Source organism: Canis lupus, chromosome 36 (assembly GCF_048164855.1).
Source record: "Canis lupus baileyi chromosome 36, mCanLup2.hap1, whole genome shotgun sequence".
Lineage (NCBI taxonomy): Eukaryota > Metazoa > Chordata > Mammalia > Carnivora > Canidae > Canis > Canis lupus.
In genome coordinates, this window is record NC_132873.1 from 24988226 (window position 1) to 25002668 (window position 14443).

The window sequence follows — 14443 nt, forward strand, 5'->3', positions numbered from 1 at the left end:
CTTGAGCCCAGGCTTCCCTGTGTCCACCCTCCCTATCATCTCCCTTTCCATCACTATTTGCACTAAAGGCAAATTGATATCTGCTTCAGGATGCTTTTCAAGTAGATTAATTGGCCACAAGTATCATTCATTTGTATCTGTCACTTGGGGAAATCTCAAATTCACTTAATTTAAAAATTAAATTAAGCACAGTCATAAATGTGTCTGCTTTGAAGAACACGGAGAGTTTATTTTCCTCTCCTGGTTCTCACAGTCATCTCTCTGCATCCTTAGTAATTGAATTCCTTGTGTAGGTGCATTCATGCTTAAAACATTACCTCATAGAGTTGTCTTTCTTCCATTAAGCAAAAATTTTGTGTTTGTGTTGTTTTACAATCATCTTCCTTGTGGGATAAGGTGATTTGACCATTCAGAAAGGATTTAGGAGTTGTTTTTATATGTCGTGGGCAGAGTGCTCTGCTTACCAACAATCTGCTTATGTCATTTTTACTTCTCCTTGTAAGAGTTCAAGACAAATGTGCAGTATTGCGGCCAGCAGTGTATTAAGTCACTGCAGTTTTCACCTAGTGAACTATGGTAAATGAAAATGGAATCAAAAGTACCCAGTTCTAAAAAGATAAGGATTAGGAAATAATCTGTTTTTCAAATTGTCTTTTTATGGACAGGTTAATTATCAGAAGAGATCACTTACTAGAAGATGCTTTCAATCAGATTATGGGCTACTCCAGAAAAGACTTGCAGAGAAATAAGCTGTACGTCACGTTCGTCGGGGAGGAAGGGTGAGTAGAACAGAGAAGTGGCGTGTGGAACGCAGGCTGCGGCTGCAGAGGGGATGTGTCACCACATGGGCGCTGCGGCCTGAAACAGGAAACCCTTCTGGCAGGAAATGCCATTCTTATACACTTAAATCTTTCCGTTTTTTTTTTTTTTCTTTTCTTTTCTTTCTTTCTTTTTTTTTTTTTAAGCTTCCTCTGGTTTTTAAATCATTTGACATGGACATTCTTTAGTAAACACTTGTAACTATAGATCATTTTTGAGAGCAGAAGTTTGGTCTGGTTTCTTCTCTCTGCATCTCTTTCTTAAAGGGAAATGTGGGGCCATGAGGGGAAAAAAACAAGCATTGAAATCTCACGTCTGTGACGGTGTTATCTGCACCGGGCGTAAGTCGCAAGCGCTTCACCTGTTAAATACACTCAGTTTCAGAATCACAAATGAGAATCCTGATGTTTTACCAGGAAGCTTCTGTAGAGGTAACTCCTGGGCTTTGCTTCTTATTTCACTGTTGCCGGTTTTTCTCCTTTTCTGGGGACAACCGCATACCTACCAAAATAATAAACTGACATAAATGAGCATCTCTAACCTTCTGTGACTCTTCCATGAGTGTGCCCATGGAGATATGGGCTCAGAAATGAAAGAGTAAAGACTCCTACGCACTGTTTATTAATCCAAATAAACATAACCGTTGTTATATAACACTTCGGAAGGTGACAGCTCCCGTCTTGTCCAGACCCCTTCCTCCTTCCTCATATCAGGCCTGAGTTTCCAGTCTCAGTACCTTCTTCGCAACCCAGCCAACACAGAGCAAAATTTAAAAGCACCACACAATGGCCTGAACTGGGGTTGTCCTCTCGACTCTGTCAACTTGGATCATTTTAAAGCTACCCTTCTCAGCCCCACCGAGGAAGAAAGTGTATTAGGTTATAGACACATAGTAGTAATATCCAACGAATTCAGCCATTCAATATGCAGTTAATTTGGAGGCTCCAGTGTATAAAGTAATTTGCAAGTGCTAATGGAACTAGATAACAGCAGAATGGGAATTCAAATCTAGGCCTGTCATCCAGGACCCTTGGACCAACACTAGGATGGAGGCAAAACTGCTGAACTCTGGTCTATGAGAATTTTTTCCTACCCATGGATTTTTTTTCACTATTTCAGCTGATTGATAACCATGCTCTTGTTATGTATGCTGAGTATGGTCTCCCAGCTGTGACTAGATTAAAGTAAAATATCTGGGAAAACAATATGAGGTGACAAAATTTGGGGAGAAGACTTGTTTTTGTTACTGAAGGACATTAATGGACTTTTACCTTTGTTAGTTGGTTAGGATGCAGGTGCACAGTTGAAAATGAAGGCAAATGTTTTAAGCCTCATCATAGGTGTGCGTGGAATTCCAATTATTTCCTTACATAACCAGTCTCATTTGGATGAGAATGCTTTTCCTCCTCCAGAACTCCAGCTGCCTTCCTTCTTCTTTGGACCGCAGTTTGTTGAAATCTCAGAGATGTAAGCAAGAGTCTTTGGAGGCCCTGGTACTTAAGTTTGAATAGAGCAGATGCTTATCATGCTTGATCATTCTCAAGTAGTCGCCCTGTGGTCTGGACTACTGACATCTGTTCCTAGGCTGAGTGTGGCTTGATACTTCTGATTGCCACTAATGTCCAAATGTTTCCTATTTCCTGTTTCCATCACCTGTCTCCTCGCTGTAACCCTAGAGGGAAAACAAAAGGGGGAGGCATTTTGAATTGTGATGTCCGCCATCAGAAACAACCATAACCAAGCCCCTCTGTGTATGCTTTATTGACACTAGAGTAATAGGGCCAAATAATTTCTGGTCTCATGGCTTTATCATGTCAATATCATACTTAGAGATTATTAGATAGAGACTTCATTTTGCTACTAAGGCATTGAGAATACGTACACTGTTTTGAAAGAATAAAATAGCACTCTTGACGAAAAAATAGACACCTCAAAACAGCATAAAATTAAGAAGCTATTTTAGACTTTGCCACCTTCTCAAACACATTGATTCAATTGTGTTAAAATTAAAAATCACAACATTTCTTTCTGGATTATAATAAATATCCAAAGCGAAAATCTACCTACATTTTTCTATGGAAATATAAATGTGGAGCTGAAAGTTTCTATCACTTTCCCTTCATTAATTTTAATGCTCACAAAATGTGTCATTTTCTAAGTTCTTCACGTCTAGTTCTAATTAGGTGTTTAAAAGCAGTGTACACCCAGTGGCTAGATCTTGGTTTCTAATATCATTCTTCAATAAAAGGAACTAGAGTCCTTGGAGAAATGGCTGATTCTAGGATGCAGCAGGAAATATACGAGATGGAGCTTGAAGTATCTTACAGAGCCAGAAAGCAAAGAAGTGCTCAAAATGTCCACAATGATGGGGGTATGTCGGAGGGACTCAAGAGCCTACTGAAAGGTCTCCCAGGGGCCAACACTGGAATTCTCCAAGCAACAAAATAAAGTAGGATAGAATTATAACCCAAAGTATAAAATAAATATCTGTACTGATATAAATATGTGATTGAATAAAGAGTAGACCAGTCTCCTGTGCAGAAGATTTCCATATAATTCAGCATAATTCCTCACTCCTTAATTGTAGGTTACATATAATGACTTTCTTCCAGTAGTATAGTTTGAGAAGGGGAAAAAGAAGTAAGTCCAGAATGGAGATGACTGACAAATACTCAGCCAGATGATCAAGGTTAAGATCAAGAGTCATATATCATGCTAATAGTATGGATCCTTCCTATGATGTGATGAAAATGGCACTTGATCCCAAAAACCCATATGTCAGTCTATTCAAAAGAAGAACATCAGGTAAATCCAAAGGGAAGGACATCCTGAAAGATGGCTTATTGGTGCTCCTTAAAACCATAAAGGTCATCAAAAACAGGGAAAGTCTGAGAAACTGGCACAGCCAAGAGAAGCCTAAAAAAACATGACAATTAGATGTAAATATGGGGGTGGGGATCCCTGGGTGGCTCAGCGGTTTAGCGCCTGCCTTCAGCCCAGGATGTGACCCTGGAGACCCGGGATTGTGTCCCGCATCCAGCTCCCTGCATGGAGCCTGCTTCTCCCTCTGCCTGTGTCTCTGCCTCTCTCTGTGTCTCTCTGTGTCTCTCTGTGTCACATTTATTTATTAATAAATGAATAAAATATTTTAAAAATGTAAATATGGTATTTTGGATGAGATCCTGTTTTCAGGAAAGGATCGTTAGGCAAAAATTAAGGAAATCTGAATAAATTATGCAATTTAGTTAATTGTAATATCTCAGTATCTGTTAATGAATTATAACTAATGTACTATACTAATGTAAGATGGGATAAGAGGGAAACTGGGTATGAGGTATACAAGAATTCTCCATATTATCTTTGCAACTTTTCTGTAAGTAAAAAACTATTCTAAAACAAAACTTTTACGAACAGAAAGCATGTAGTCAGCATTTGGGGAGATTTAGGAAATGTTTCCCACATTTTTTTCTTATTTCCTTATTGTCTGATGAGGGGGTGTCACCAGGGTAATTTTGAGTATGGGTGTATTTTCTTCTGCACTCGAGGTCAGTAGAATGATAACTATATAGAAATAGTTCTGTGGAAAGTCCAAATTAGTAGGAGTAGTGGTGTATCTGCAGAGTATTATTTTGTGTTACTATTGTCAAGTTTATGTTATCTATGAGGGAATAATACTTTGCAATTCTTATTGATACTACCTCAATGATTATATTTCCTACCTGTCATAATCAGGGTCTTTATTTATAATAGAGAAGTCAGGGCATAAAGAGAAAGGGTTTTACTTTAAAGAAAATTTCATCTGCCAGCACTCCAAGAAAGTATGAATTAACAGATTGACAGAGAGATTCCAGCTCCGTTTGAGGCTGGCTCATTGCATGGGTCTGAAACACACATATAGATTGTCCTGAAATGGAAGAGTGGAATCAAGAGAAATTATGGGAAGATTTATAGTCAAAAATTTACAAGATGATTACAAATGCCATGTGAGGTGGAATTAACCTCAGAATATTGGTGATACCTATATTCATCTTTGAAGATACAAAAATAGTTGTAGACCCCATTAGTGGAAATGTATGAGTTGGCACGTAATGAGTATTTTTCGCTAAAATAGCACTTCATCCTAGGCTTGGCTTTTTATAAATGGTAGACAGTTTCTAAAGCAAACTACTGTGACGTAAGTTGGTCAGAACTGGAGGGGGTTTTTTTTCTAGTCATTACATTTCCCACCCAAGTTAATTTGATTATCTGCCCTGGCAAAGTGGGGAGGACGGGAGGTCAGCAATGACAGAATGGCTGGAAACTGAGTCATCTTGACAGAATGTGGTGGGAAATCGCATGCTGTGGTTGCCCCTTTCTGTTGGGCTTCTGTCTGCCTGAAGCTGCTGCTTTAGGAAGGAGGCCAGTAGGGCGCTGCATATTCTCCAGCGTATTATTTTCTTCTCAGTTAAAAGCCCTAGCAACTAAAGCTTGTTTGGTATCAAGAGTTAGGTAGGTAGACTATCGTGTTCTGATAAGGTGTCCTGGGCCATTAACTTCTTAGTACCCCAAACGGAGAGGAAATAGTGGCCCGGATAAAGAGAGGATGTTTATACGGTGATTGCCTCGCCTCTTTTTTCCTTCCATGGCCAAATCTGTAAAAGGCGTCTTTCTTCAAGAAAGAATGAGTCCATTATATGTAAGGTGCCATCTATTGGCATCAATCATGTGTCTTGCAAAACCACACTTAGACCAGGGAGAGGATGTGTGCAAGCAGTTTTCGATCAGGGGCTTAAGAGCAGATGAACTCCTGTGATAGTCCTCCCGAGACAGGCAGAGGAAAGTAACGAGGAGGATGAGATCTGAAATGATTTTCTTGCATCTCTGCTTGTAAAATAACCAGCAGCTCTTACATGTGACTGCTCTAATCCTTTCTAGAAGTTGTCTGAGGTCCTTGACCATTTATTCCTCAGAAGTCTGTAAAGCTTCAAGTTTAAACTTTGTGGTGCTGCTTGTTTCCTTCTACAAAGAGACATTTGCAGGATAACCTCCATAACCCAAACCTTCCTGAAGAAGGGCGCTTCTGTGTCTAGGCTCTGGCTTGATATCACCAGGTAAAACTTTGTTTGTCATAGTAATTGCTTGCAAAACTCCTTACTCGCCCAGCAGGCCTTCTTAAGTGGCTCAGGAGCCAATGGCTCGCTGCTATAAATATCTGAGGGTGAATCAGGAGATGAGTGCGTAGGTCATGTGTGCCTGAACCAACTATTAGGAACGCAATTCTGTCTTCCAGAAAACTGGTAGGAAACGATGGTGTGACTTCCCAGTGCCACCTTCTTTCAATAGTCTCCTTCCGTTGGAATGCTTTCTTTTTCAGTAATTTCTAGTTGAAAACAAAGAACGAGAGGATAAAATTATAAAGTTATCTTAACAAGTATCGGATACTGCTGACAACTTGGGTGGTGGTGGTGGTGGCTCAGCAACGTGATGGTGCTTAAAATGCTTTATCAGCACTTCAGCAGGCTCAGAACTACTCTGCCACCCCTGAGACATCTGTGCTTCTTGCAGAATGCCCTCAGATGCAGCTGTTGTGTGGCTACACACCCATTGTCCAGAGTTTCTGTATTTCTGTGCCAAGCCTTTAGCTGTGGAACCAACCTAACTGGCAAAACAGGAATGTAACAAACGATCCCTGTGATATGAGTCATATTAACTATTTATATGGAGGAGGCTCCTAAGACATAGTTATTACAGGCAGCACACGCACGAGGCACCTACCCTGCCAGGGACACGTCTTACTGAAGTAGGTGGACATATATAATTCGTAACCTACAACCTGGGCTCAGATATGCATTCTAAGCTTTGGATTATAATCAGATCAAACTTTAAAAACTGTCTTGGCTTTACAGTGGATCCGTCAGTGCTGCTAGTGTTAAAAAAAAAAAAAAATAAAAGCAGATAAAAACCTGACTAGTTAGAGAAGATCCATTTTCCTCCTAGAGGAACTATTATTAGCTTTGTTATCTCTTGGGGGGAAAAAAGGAGTTTTACTTTTCAGTTTAATACTTCAGGGAACATTCATCTCATCTTTAGCCAGAATCAGCTCTTATCATAAACAAAGAACGAATCAGTGGGATCCATCCTTGTTGTTTTAACAACTGTACCGTATGAGAGGATGCTAGACCTGGATAGGACAAACACCCAGACTTTCTAAGTCTAATTCACCTGAGTGAATCCTGACAGTGTGCACAAATCGAGTTGTCTTTTAGGGATCGGCACGACCTATTAATGTCATTGAATCAATATACCACCTGAAGGCAAGCTTGTACAAAATTATTCACTCTGCCAGATGTCCACTAACAACGTAAATCATGTTGATTTTTCTTTAGAGAGCATGAGAGCTCCATTCCTAGACCCAACCATAGATGCCGAGCCCCTGTGGTGTATCAGGCTAAACTATTTGGGATACAAAAATGAGAAAGACACAGCCCCTGCCCTCAGTATGGTTACAGCCTAGGGGTGCCAATAGGGGAGGCAAACGCCTAAGCAGGTTATTATAACACAGTCTGGTAAGTGCAGTATCATGCAAACGCTGAGAGTTGAAGCTCAGAGAAAACCTACTGTTTCTAACTGAATGCCACAGTGTGATCTTAAGCAGCTAAAACCCCATTTTACTCATGCCGGTTGTCTCTTTGTAAGAAAACTGGCTCCGAAAACTGGCTCATGTTTCATCTGTCTGTGGCCCTTAACGCACCGTGTGCCCTCACTGTGTCTGAGCCCCGCGGGCCAGGGACCGCTGCAGACCCGAGCTCCCGCACAGCCTCCTGCTTAGAAGTCACACCCCCGCCCCCGATATTGTAGCCGTGTATTTCCTTGAAGGATCTTCACTAAAGAGGAGGATTTATAGTAAGCCAGGTATGTTAATGAAGTAGCATCTTCCTCCTACTTTCTTCTATCCTGCTTTGGCACGCTTTTTCTGTGAAGGGCCAGATAGGGAATCTTTTAGGCTTGGCAGGCCATACATCTCCTGCTGTACTTCCTTCATTCTGCCGCTGGAGCAGGAAAGCAGCCACAGATGACGTGCAATAAAACTTTATTTACAAAGCCAGGGGCTGGGCCACATTTGACCCACAGGCCATAGTTTGCTGACCCCTTCTTCATAAGCAACATTGTTATCAGTCTTGATAACATTTAAAATGTACTGACCAGTAGGCTCTAAGGAGTAAAGAGCACTAAACGTGGGGTCAGGAAACCTGTGTCAAGGCCTAGAGTCTCCTCTGCTGCTTTCATTTGATCCAAGTCAGTGATTTCCTTCAGCCTCAGCCTTTTCTTCAATAGAATGAGTGGATGGACAAAATGGCTTCCAAGATGCCTTTAATGGGCATTCTCCATTTCTGGAAAGACACAGGGGTCTGCTGATGAAATTCACCATCAGTAGGAAATTTAGAGAGACGCTTGGCATCCACAGGGATCTGGACAGACTGGAACGCGGACTACGTCCCACAAAGTAAAATTTAGTAGGAGAAAGTCTAGTCCTTAGGTTCTAAAAAGATGCAGTGACCCGCAGACAGGGTGGGGAGAGTCTTGGGGTGAAGCAGCACAGGTGAAAGGTCTGAGCAATGACTAGCTCATCATGAGTCAATGAAGTCAAGTGGCTGCCCCATGGGCAAGGTAGCTTTAAGCTGCATCAGTAGAAAGAGTGTCCAGGAAGAGCTCTGGGCTGACAGGACCACACATGAAGTGTTGTGATCAGTATTAGACGCCACCCCTTCGGTCAGACTTTGACACCCTGGAGAGTGTCCAGAGCAGAGGGCCGGGGCGGCAAGTGAATTCCCAGCCCTTCCTGGAGATTGAAACACACAGCAGTGTTCGGGGCGGGGGGGGTGGGGGGTGGGGGGTGGGAGTAGGGGTGGGCAGAGACCTGGGAGACCGAAACTGCTAAACCTAGAGTTCCTACAGAAAATTACTTTTCGAAAAATGTTGTAGCTTTACATCTCAGTGAGCACTCCAAATACAACAGGCCCTCAAATATTTGTCGAAAGAGCTCCTCTAAGTATGTGAAGAACGTTGGAGTGGAAGAAGTCTTCTGCTTACCCTCCGTGGCGTCAGAGGCCAGAAGTAGGACAGTGGGAGGAAACCACAGGCCACTGCCTTGGCCTCGGCTTGCGGAGGGACGGCCTGTGTCCCTGTGCCTGGGACCAGTCCCCTGGCTGCTTCGGGAGTCCCCAGGGTGATCTTAGCACAGTCTCACAGGTGCTGGTGGTCACCTGGTAGCACAGTCCCAGGCAGCTGCCCCAAGACAGCAGGTCTGTCGGGCCCCCCTAGGCCTCTTTGGCCCTGAGAGTGTGCTGTGTTTGCATTTTTCTGCACACACAGCTTTCTTGTCTACTCTCGTCTTTCCCACATGCAGTGAGGACGGGAGATGTGTGAGATGATTTTAGCTGTTACGCAAACTGACATCTTAAAAATATTTACATATTTTCTTTTAATGTGTATTAGGATAAAAACAAAGCTAGCACATCATGGTTTCGTAGATATTATGTAAGAACAGGCTACAGAGGAAAGGCAAGTGAATTTAAAGTTGATTTAATGCCAAAGGTTAAGTACCTAACAGTACCTGTATATTCAGATATGGCAAAGTTGAGAAAGTAGAATGTGGATAGCTGAAGTATGTTCTAAATAAATTCTTCGGAACTCTCAGCGAAGACCTATAAAAGGCATTTTATTTTTCTTACCAATATCCCATCTCTTTCTTCCACCTATAATAAGGTCATTTTTCTCTATCACACAATCTCATCACTGGAAAAGACTCAGATGATTTTTCTTTCTTTTTTATTAAAAAAAAAATGCGGTAATGCTCTTGGAGAAAATGCCATAACAGGAAAAAAAAAAATACACCGAACAAAAGAAGTCTTATAAAATCCCACCACCCAGCTTCCCTTTGCTTTTTATTCCCCTCCAGCATTCCCTCCTGTCTTTGAACCCATGTGTCGACTTGTCATCATGGGATAGATATACTTTATATTTTCCATTTTAATTTAGCATATCAAATTGCTTTATTGCAAACTCCTCTTTGCTGCATTTTTTGCTCTTAGCATTGTTGGCCACTTGTCATCCCTCAAAACTAACACAATTGTTTCTCATACTTCACTTTGACACCGATATCTTTGTAAGTTAAATGGAATTTACACTGCAGTTCAGGTGCTAGAGTTTCAGACTCTTCTCCAAATACCTTCCTTTAGGAAGCTTTAGATGCCCTCATTTTGCTTGTCTATAATTTTCCTTGGTGTTTTATAATTTAAAGTTTTCGCTTGAACCCTATCATTCCAATTTTTTTTGCCTCTGATCTCTCTAGGGGGTCTTGTATCTGTACTATCCTCTCACCAATTTGTATTTTTCTCTTCCCCCCATTTCAGAATGTTTCAGAAATCCATAAGGACATGGGTCCTGTGGATGTAGATAGTTGATAGTGTCTGGTTTTACCCTGTTTAAGTAAAGTATTCCCAATGTACTCCTTTCTCCATAACCTCACTCCAGACATTGAAAATAATTTATCTTTTTATATGTGCAAACTATTGGCATATTGCCTATTTTATTGATTATCTGACGTGTAGCTCTAGTTTAGGTCATGGTTCATATAAATGTCCATTTTGCTATTCTGGGTCAAGACATGGATGAGATCTGGACTCAGTCCTGACTTTTGGATAGTCCCATTATGTGGGTAATTAGCCTTGTAACGAGTGTTCTATAGAATGTTGAGCTCTGAGGGCCCCTGAATGGTCATGGGTTATGCATCCAACTCTTTGATTTCAGCTCAGGTCATGATCTCAGGGTTGTGAGATCAAGCCTCACTCTGGGTTCTGTCTCAGTGGTGAGTCAGCTTATGATTCTCTCTCTGTCCCTCACCCTCTGCCCCTCCCCCTGCTCATGCTCCCTCTCTCTCTTTCTCTCTCTAAAATAAATAAATAAAATTTTTAAAAAGTTAAGTTCTATAGAAAATGTGCCCAGTATATAGAAAAATAATAATAACTGGTTATTCTTTTTGTGGATTTTTTTAAAGGCTGGATTACAGTGGACCTTCCAGAGAGTTTTTCTTCCTCGTATCCAGAGAACTCTTTAACCCATATTATGGCTTATTTGAATATTCGGCCAATGACACATACACAGTACAGATAAGTCCCATGTCTGCTTTTGTAGACAATCACCATGAATGGTAAGTATTTTTTCCCCAACATTTTTCTTCAGTTGACTTTCTGTGATAATTAGTTTTTATAGGAACCCACATTTCTTTTAACATTTTTTCCCTTGGGGAAGATCATATTTTCAGTTTCATCGGACTCTCTTGTTGTCAAATTTAAATATACAGGAGTTCTCCAAACTAGGGATAGATTATATTCCAGAAGGCCAATTTTAAATTAGCTGGGTTGAATTCAGAAGATTGTCCCCGTTGAAAGAAAGTTCCAGATGATGTTAGGTTCCTGGCAAAATCCCTAGATCCCTCTCTACAACTTTGGTCATCTCTGAGCTGTGAGGTGGGTTGGAAAAAGGTCTTGACCCCAGAAGCTGTGCAGCTTCTAGAGCAGCCCTTGGAGAAGTGGCCAACACTGGGGGTGGGGCAAAGCAGCTGGGACACTGGCTGAGGGTGCTGATGGTATCCTAGTAGGAAGGAGGGTGGGTGGAGTGCCCTGGAGGAACTGATGGTAGAAGAGAACCCTAGCAGAAGGACACAGCTGCGGAGGCACAACAGCGGCACTTACCCCATTAGCCATTGAAGTTTGTAACCAGGGATTGTCCCTTTCCTAATTTTTCCAAACAAAACCATCAAGGAAAACTTGTATAGGATTCCCTTCTGGGGATTATTTATCCTAAAAATCCCAAGTTACACTTTTTCCAAACATCCTTATGTTTTGTTTTAATCCCTGCATTTCTACGCTTTAAATATCTCTATAACCCTGTTTGCTTGTTCCTGTTTATTTTCAATGATCTTAACAACAAAAAAAGGAACATAAGCAGGACTCATGGGAAAAGTTTCTTGGCTCATGAAGGGTATTATTGGTGGGTGGAAGGCATTAACTTTTAGGACTTACTCTTCAAATTCCATTTAGCTACAATTTGGAGTCCTCAACTCATCTATTGCAGTTATGCTAAGTTAGGTGGAAATAAAGAAAAAAAAAGCTACTGGACATTAATCTTAAAAGGGCTGCCTAATACTAAACTTACAAATGGACTATATGAACCTCAGTGTGGATTTACACCTTTGGAAGGCATTCGATTTTCAAAGAGTTCGAAAACTGTGTCCTTTTGAAAGAGAAAATAAGTGTACATCTCAGCAAATCCAGTCATGACCGATATATTTAGTAAAGTTTCCAGAGTGATTCAGAATAGACTCGAGCCTTGAAATTTTAGGGAACAGAATGTTCCACGAGGAAACTCCCCCAAATGTCCAGAAGCACAACTCTTGGATGGTGACACTCCTCATCAGGAGTAGTGTTTGAGAGAGAATAGGGATAGGAATTTTCTCACTCTGAGAATGGGCTTTTCCTCAAAAGGGGATTACTACTAGGTTTGTATTAGAGAAATACTGCTAATATTCATGCAAGCAAACTAGACGGGGACATTTTCCCTGCCACCACTGGTCTTCTGTCATCTCTTAGAAGTGACTTGGGGAAGTTTCACTGACATGCTCACGGGGAATTCAAGTCAGCCATGTGGGGTGCTGTGGGGTAGGCATGACTAACATGAGGTGAAGGTGGGGCAATATCTCTCTAAATATCAGAGTGAAACAGAGCTTTCCACTTAGATGTGAATATTGGCCTAATGAAGACACAGGTGACAATGCACTCAAACTCTCGTGGACCTAGTAGATAATCAGGCCTAGACAAACTGGCATGATTAGGGCTAGAAGGCGTTCTAGAAAGCAAATACAACCATTCAGAAACTGCTCCATGACGCATAAGCTGTCTTATGCTTTTCTTTCACAGGTTCCGGTTCAGTGGTAGGATCCTTGGTCTCGCACTAATACACCAGTATTTGTTGGATGCCTTCTTCACACGGCCCTTTTATAAAGCCCTTCTCAGAATGTAAGAGTATTTTTATTGCTTGTGTAATTAGCATGGAAGAATGAAATGTTTCTTTTATTAATAAGGGCCTTCCATTGATGTCATTTATCTGCTTAGGTTTCTGAAACTAATATAATTACAAATATGCTTACTGTGTTTTTCCTGGTCCTTTATTTCTGTCTTGCCCCTAAAGTCTTAGTTTTGCTTTATTCCGGAAAATTTATTCTCATTTGTTGCAACACATGTTTCTTCAAACCAATTGTACTTCAAATACGGTACTGGAATTCCTGTGGTATTAATGCCAATTATTAATAGAATAGTTGTGGGTTAGTCTTGGTGACTCACAGCCCCCAATCTTTGATGAGAAGCATTTTATATTTTGCTCTATGCAGACTTCAGTTCAAGTTCTCATTCTCCTTTGTTTTGTTGTTGTCTTATTTTTTGTTTGTTAGAAGGGGGCTGTCCCATATTTTTCTCGAGACCTCCCTATATGCAAGACAGTAATTTATCATGGCAGATGAAAATTTAGCATTCACAGAACTTTTTCTTCATTGTTACTGCAATGAAAGATTGCAATTACTGTAAAATGTAGAGCAAACAGTTTCTGTCCTATAATCAGTCGTCATTTACGAGGCTGAAGAGGAGAAGGCAATTGTCTGGTAGGGGAGTAGTAGCTCAAACTTGCAGTGAGGAAGCACAGAGTGATTGTGGGGTTCAACCCAGCTCATTCCCTGACCAAGGCCATGTACCCGCTTTTGGTAAAATGGAAGACTTCAAATGAAAGCAAAGTATTTCTAATGGGCTCGTAAGAGGGTCCATAGGAAGACTTTTTGCTTTCCTCTCTTTAAGTGCCTGGCACATGAAACCCTGGGCAACTGGGCACCGTCTGTCTGCCTGTCTGATTCCCCTTGTTCCATTTTACATCTTCCCATTTCACTGCCTTCTCTCATCTTCGCATATAAACTTCTGGAAAGAGTAGTTGACGTACCCTCAACACACTTTAGCCTGGCTTCCTTCTTGCCAGTAACCTATACAAGCTTCTAAAGAATATCTTTTAGTCCTTATCCTACTGGACCATTCTGTGCTTCTGATCCTGTTGACTGCCCCAACCTCCAACCCCACCCATTTATTTTGAGTCTTTCCTCCACTGATGACCCTGGTCCTCCTTTTATTTTTATGTGTCCTTTGTGGGCCTTTCCTCTGACTTCCCCTTAAACCTCAGTGTTCCCAGAGCTTCCATTCTTGGTCCCCTGCCTTTCTATCCCTGTGTGATCTCATGGGGAAATCTCTACACCTATCTCATCTCCTACTGGCTCAAAACTACACCCTCAGTCTTGATCCCCCTTAAGTTTTGGGTGGGCTCAGCATTCCGCTGAATGTCTCCACTTGCACGTCTCACAGGCATCCACAAATCAACATGGTTAACCCTAAACTCATCCGTTTGCTCAACCTAAATATGTACCTTCTCCCATGTGCTTAGTCACAGTTCATGGTGCAAGTATTCTCAGGTCACTAGTCAGGAATTGGCAGTCACTCTCAAACAGAGATGGCAGATACACAGCACATATTCTGCTCTTCCCTCCCTCCAA

At 41.4% G+C, this 14443-nt stretch overlaps 1 protein-coding gene across 1 annotated transcript in view; it reads left to right on the forward strand.

Moving 5' to 3' along the window:
• The window catches only part of HECW2 (HECT, C2 and WW domain containing E3 ubiquitin protein ligase 2), a 364266-nt gene that overhangs the window by 321439 nt on the left and 28384 nt on the right, over positions 1 to 14443 (forward strand). Inside the window, exons 21-23 of the mRNA XM_072812656.1 lie at positions 666 to 779; positions 10856 to 11008; positions 12777 to 12875. Coding sequence (XP_072668757.1) covers positions 666 to 779; positions 10856 to 11008; positions 12777 to 12875 — 366 coding nt within the window. The remainder of the gene's footprint in view (positions 1 to 665; positions 780 to 10855; positions 11009 to 12776; positions 12876 to 14443) is intronic.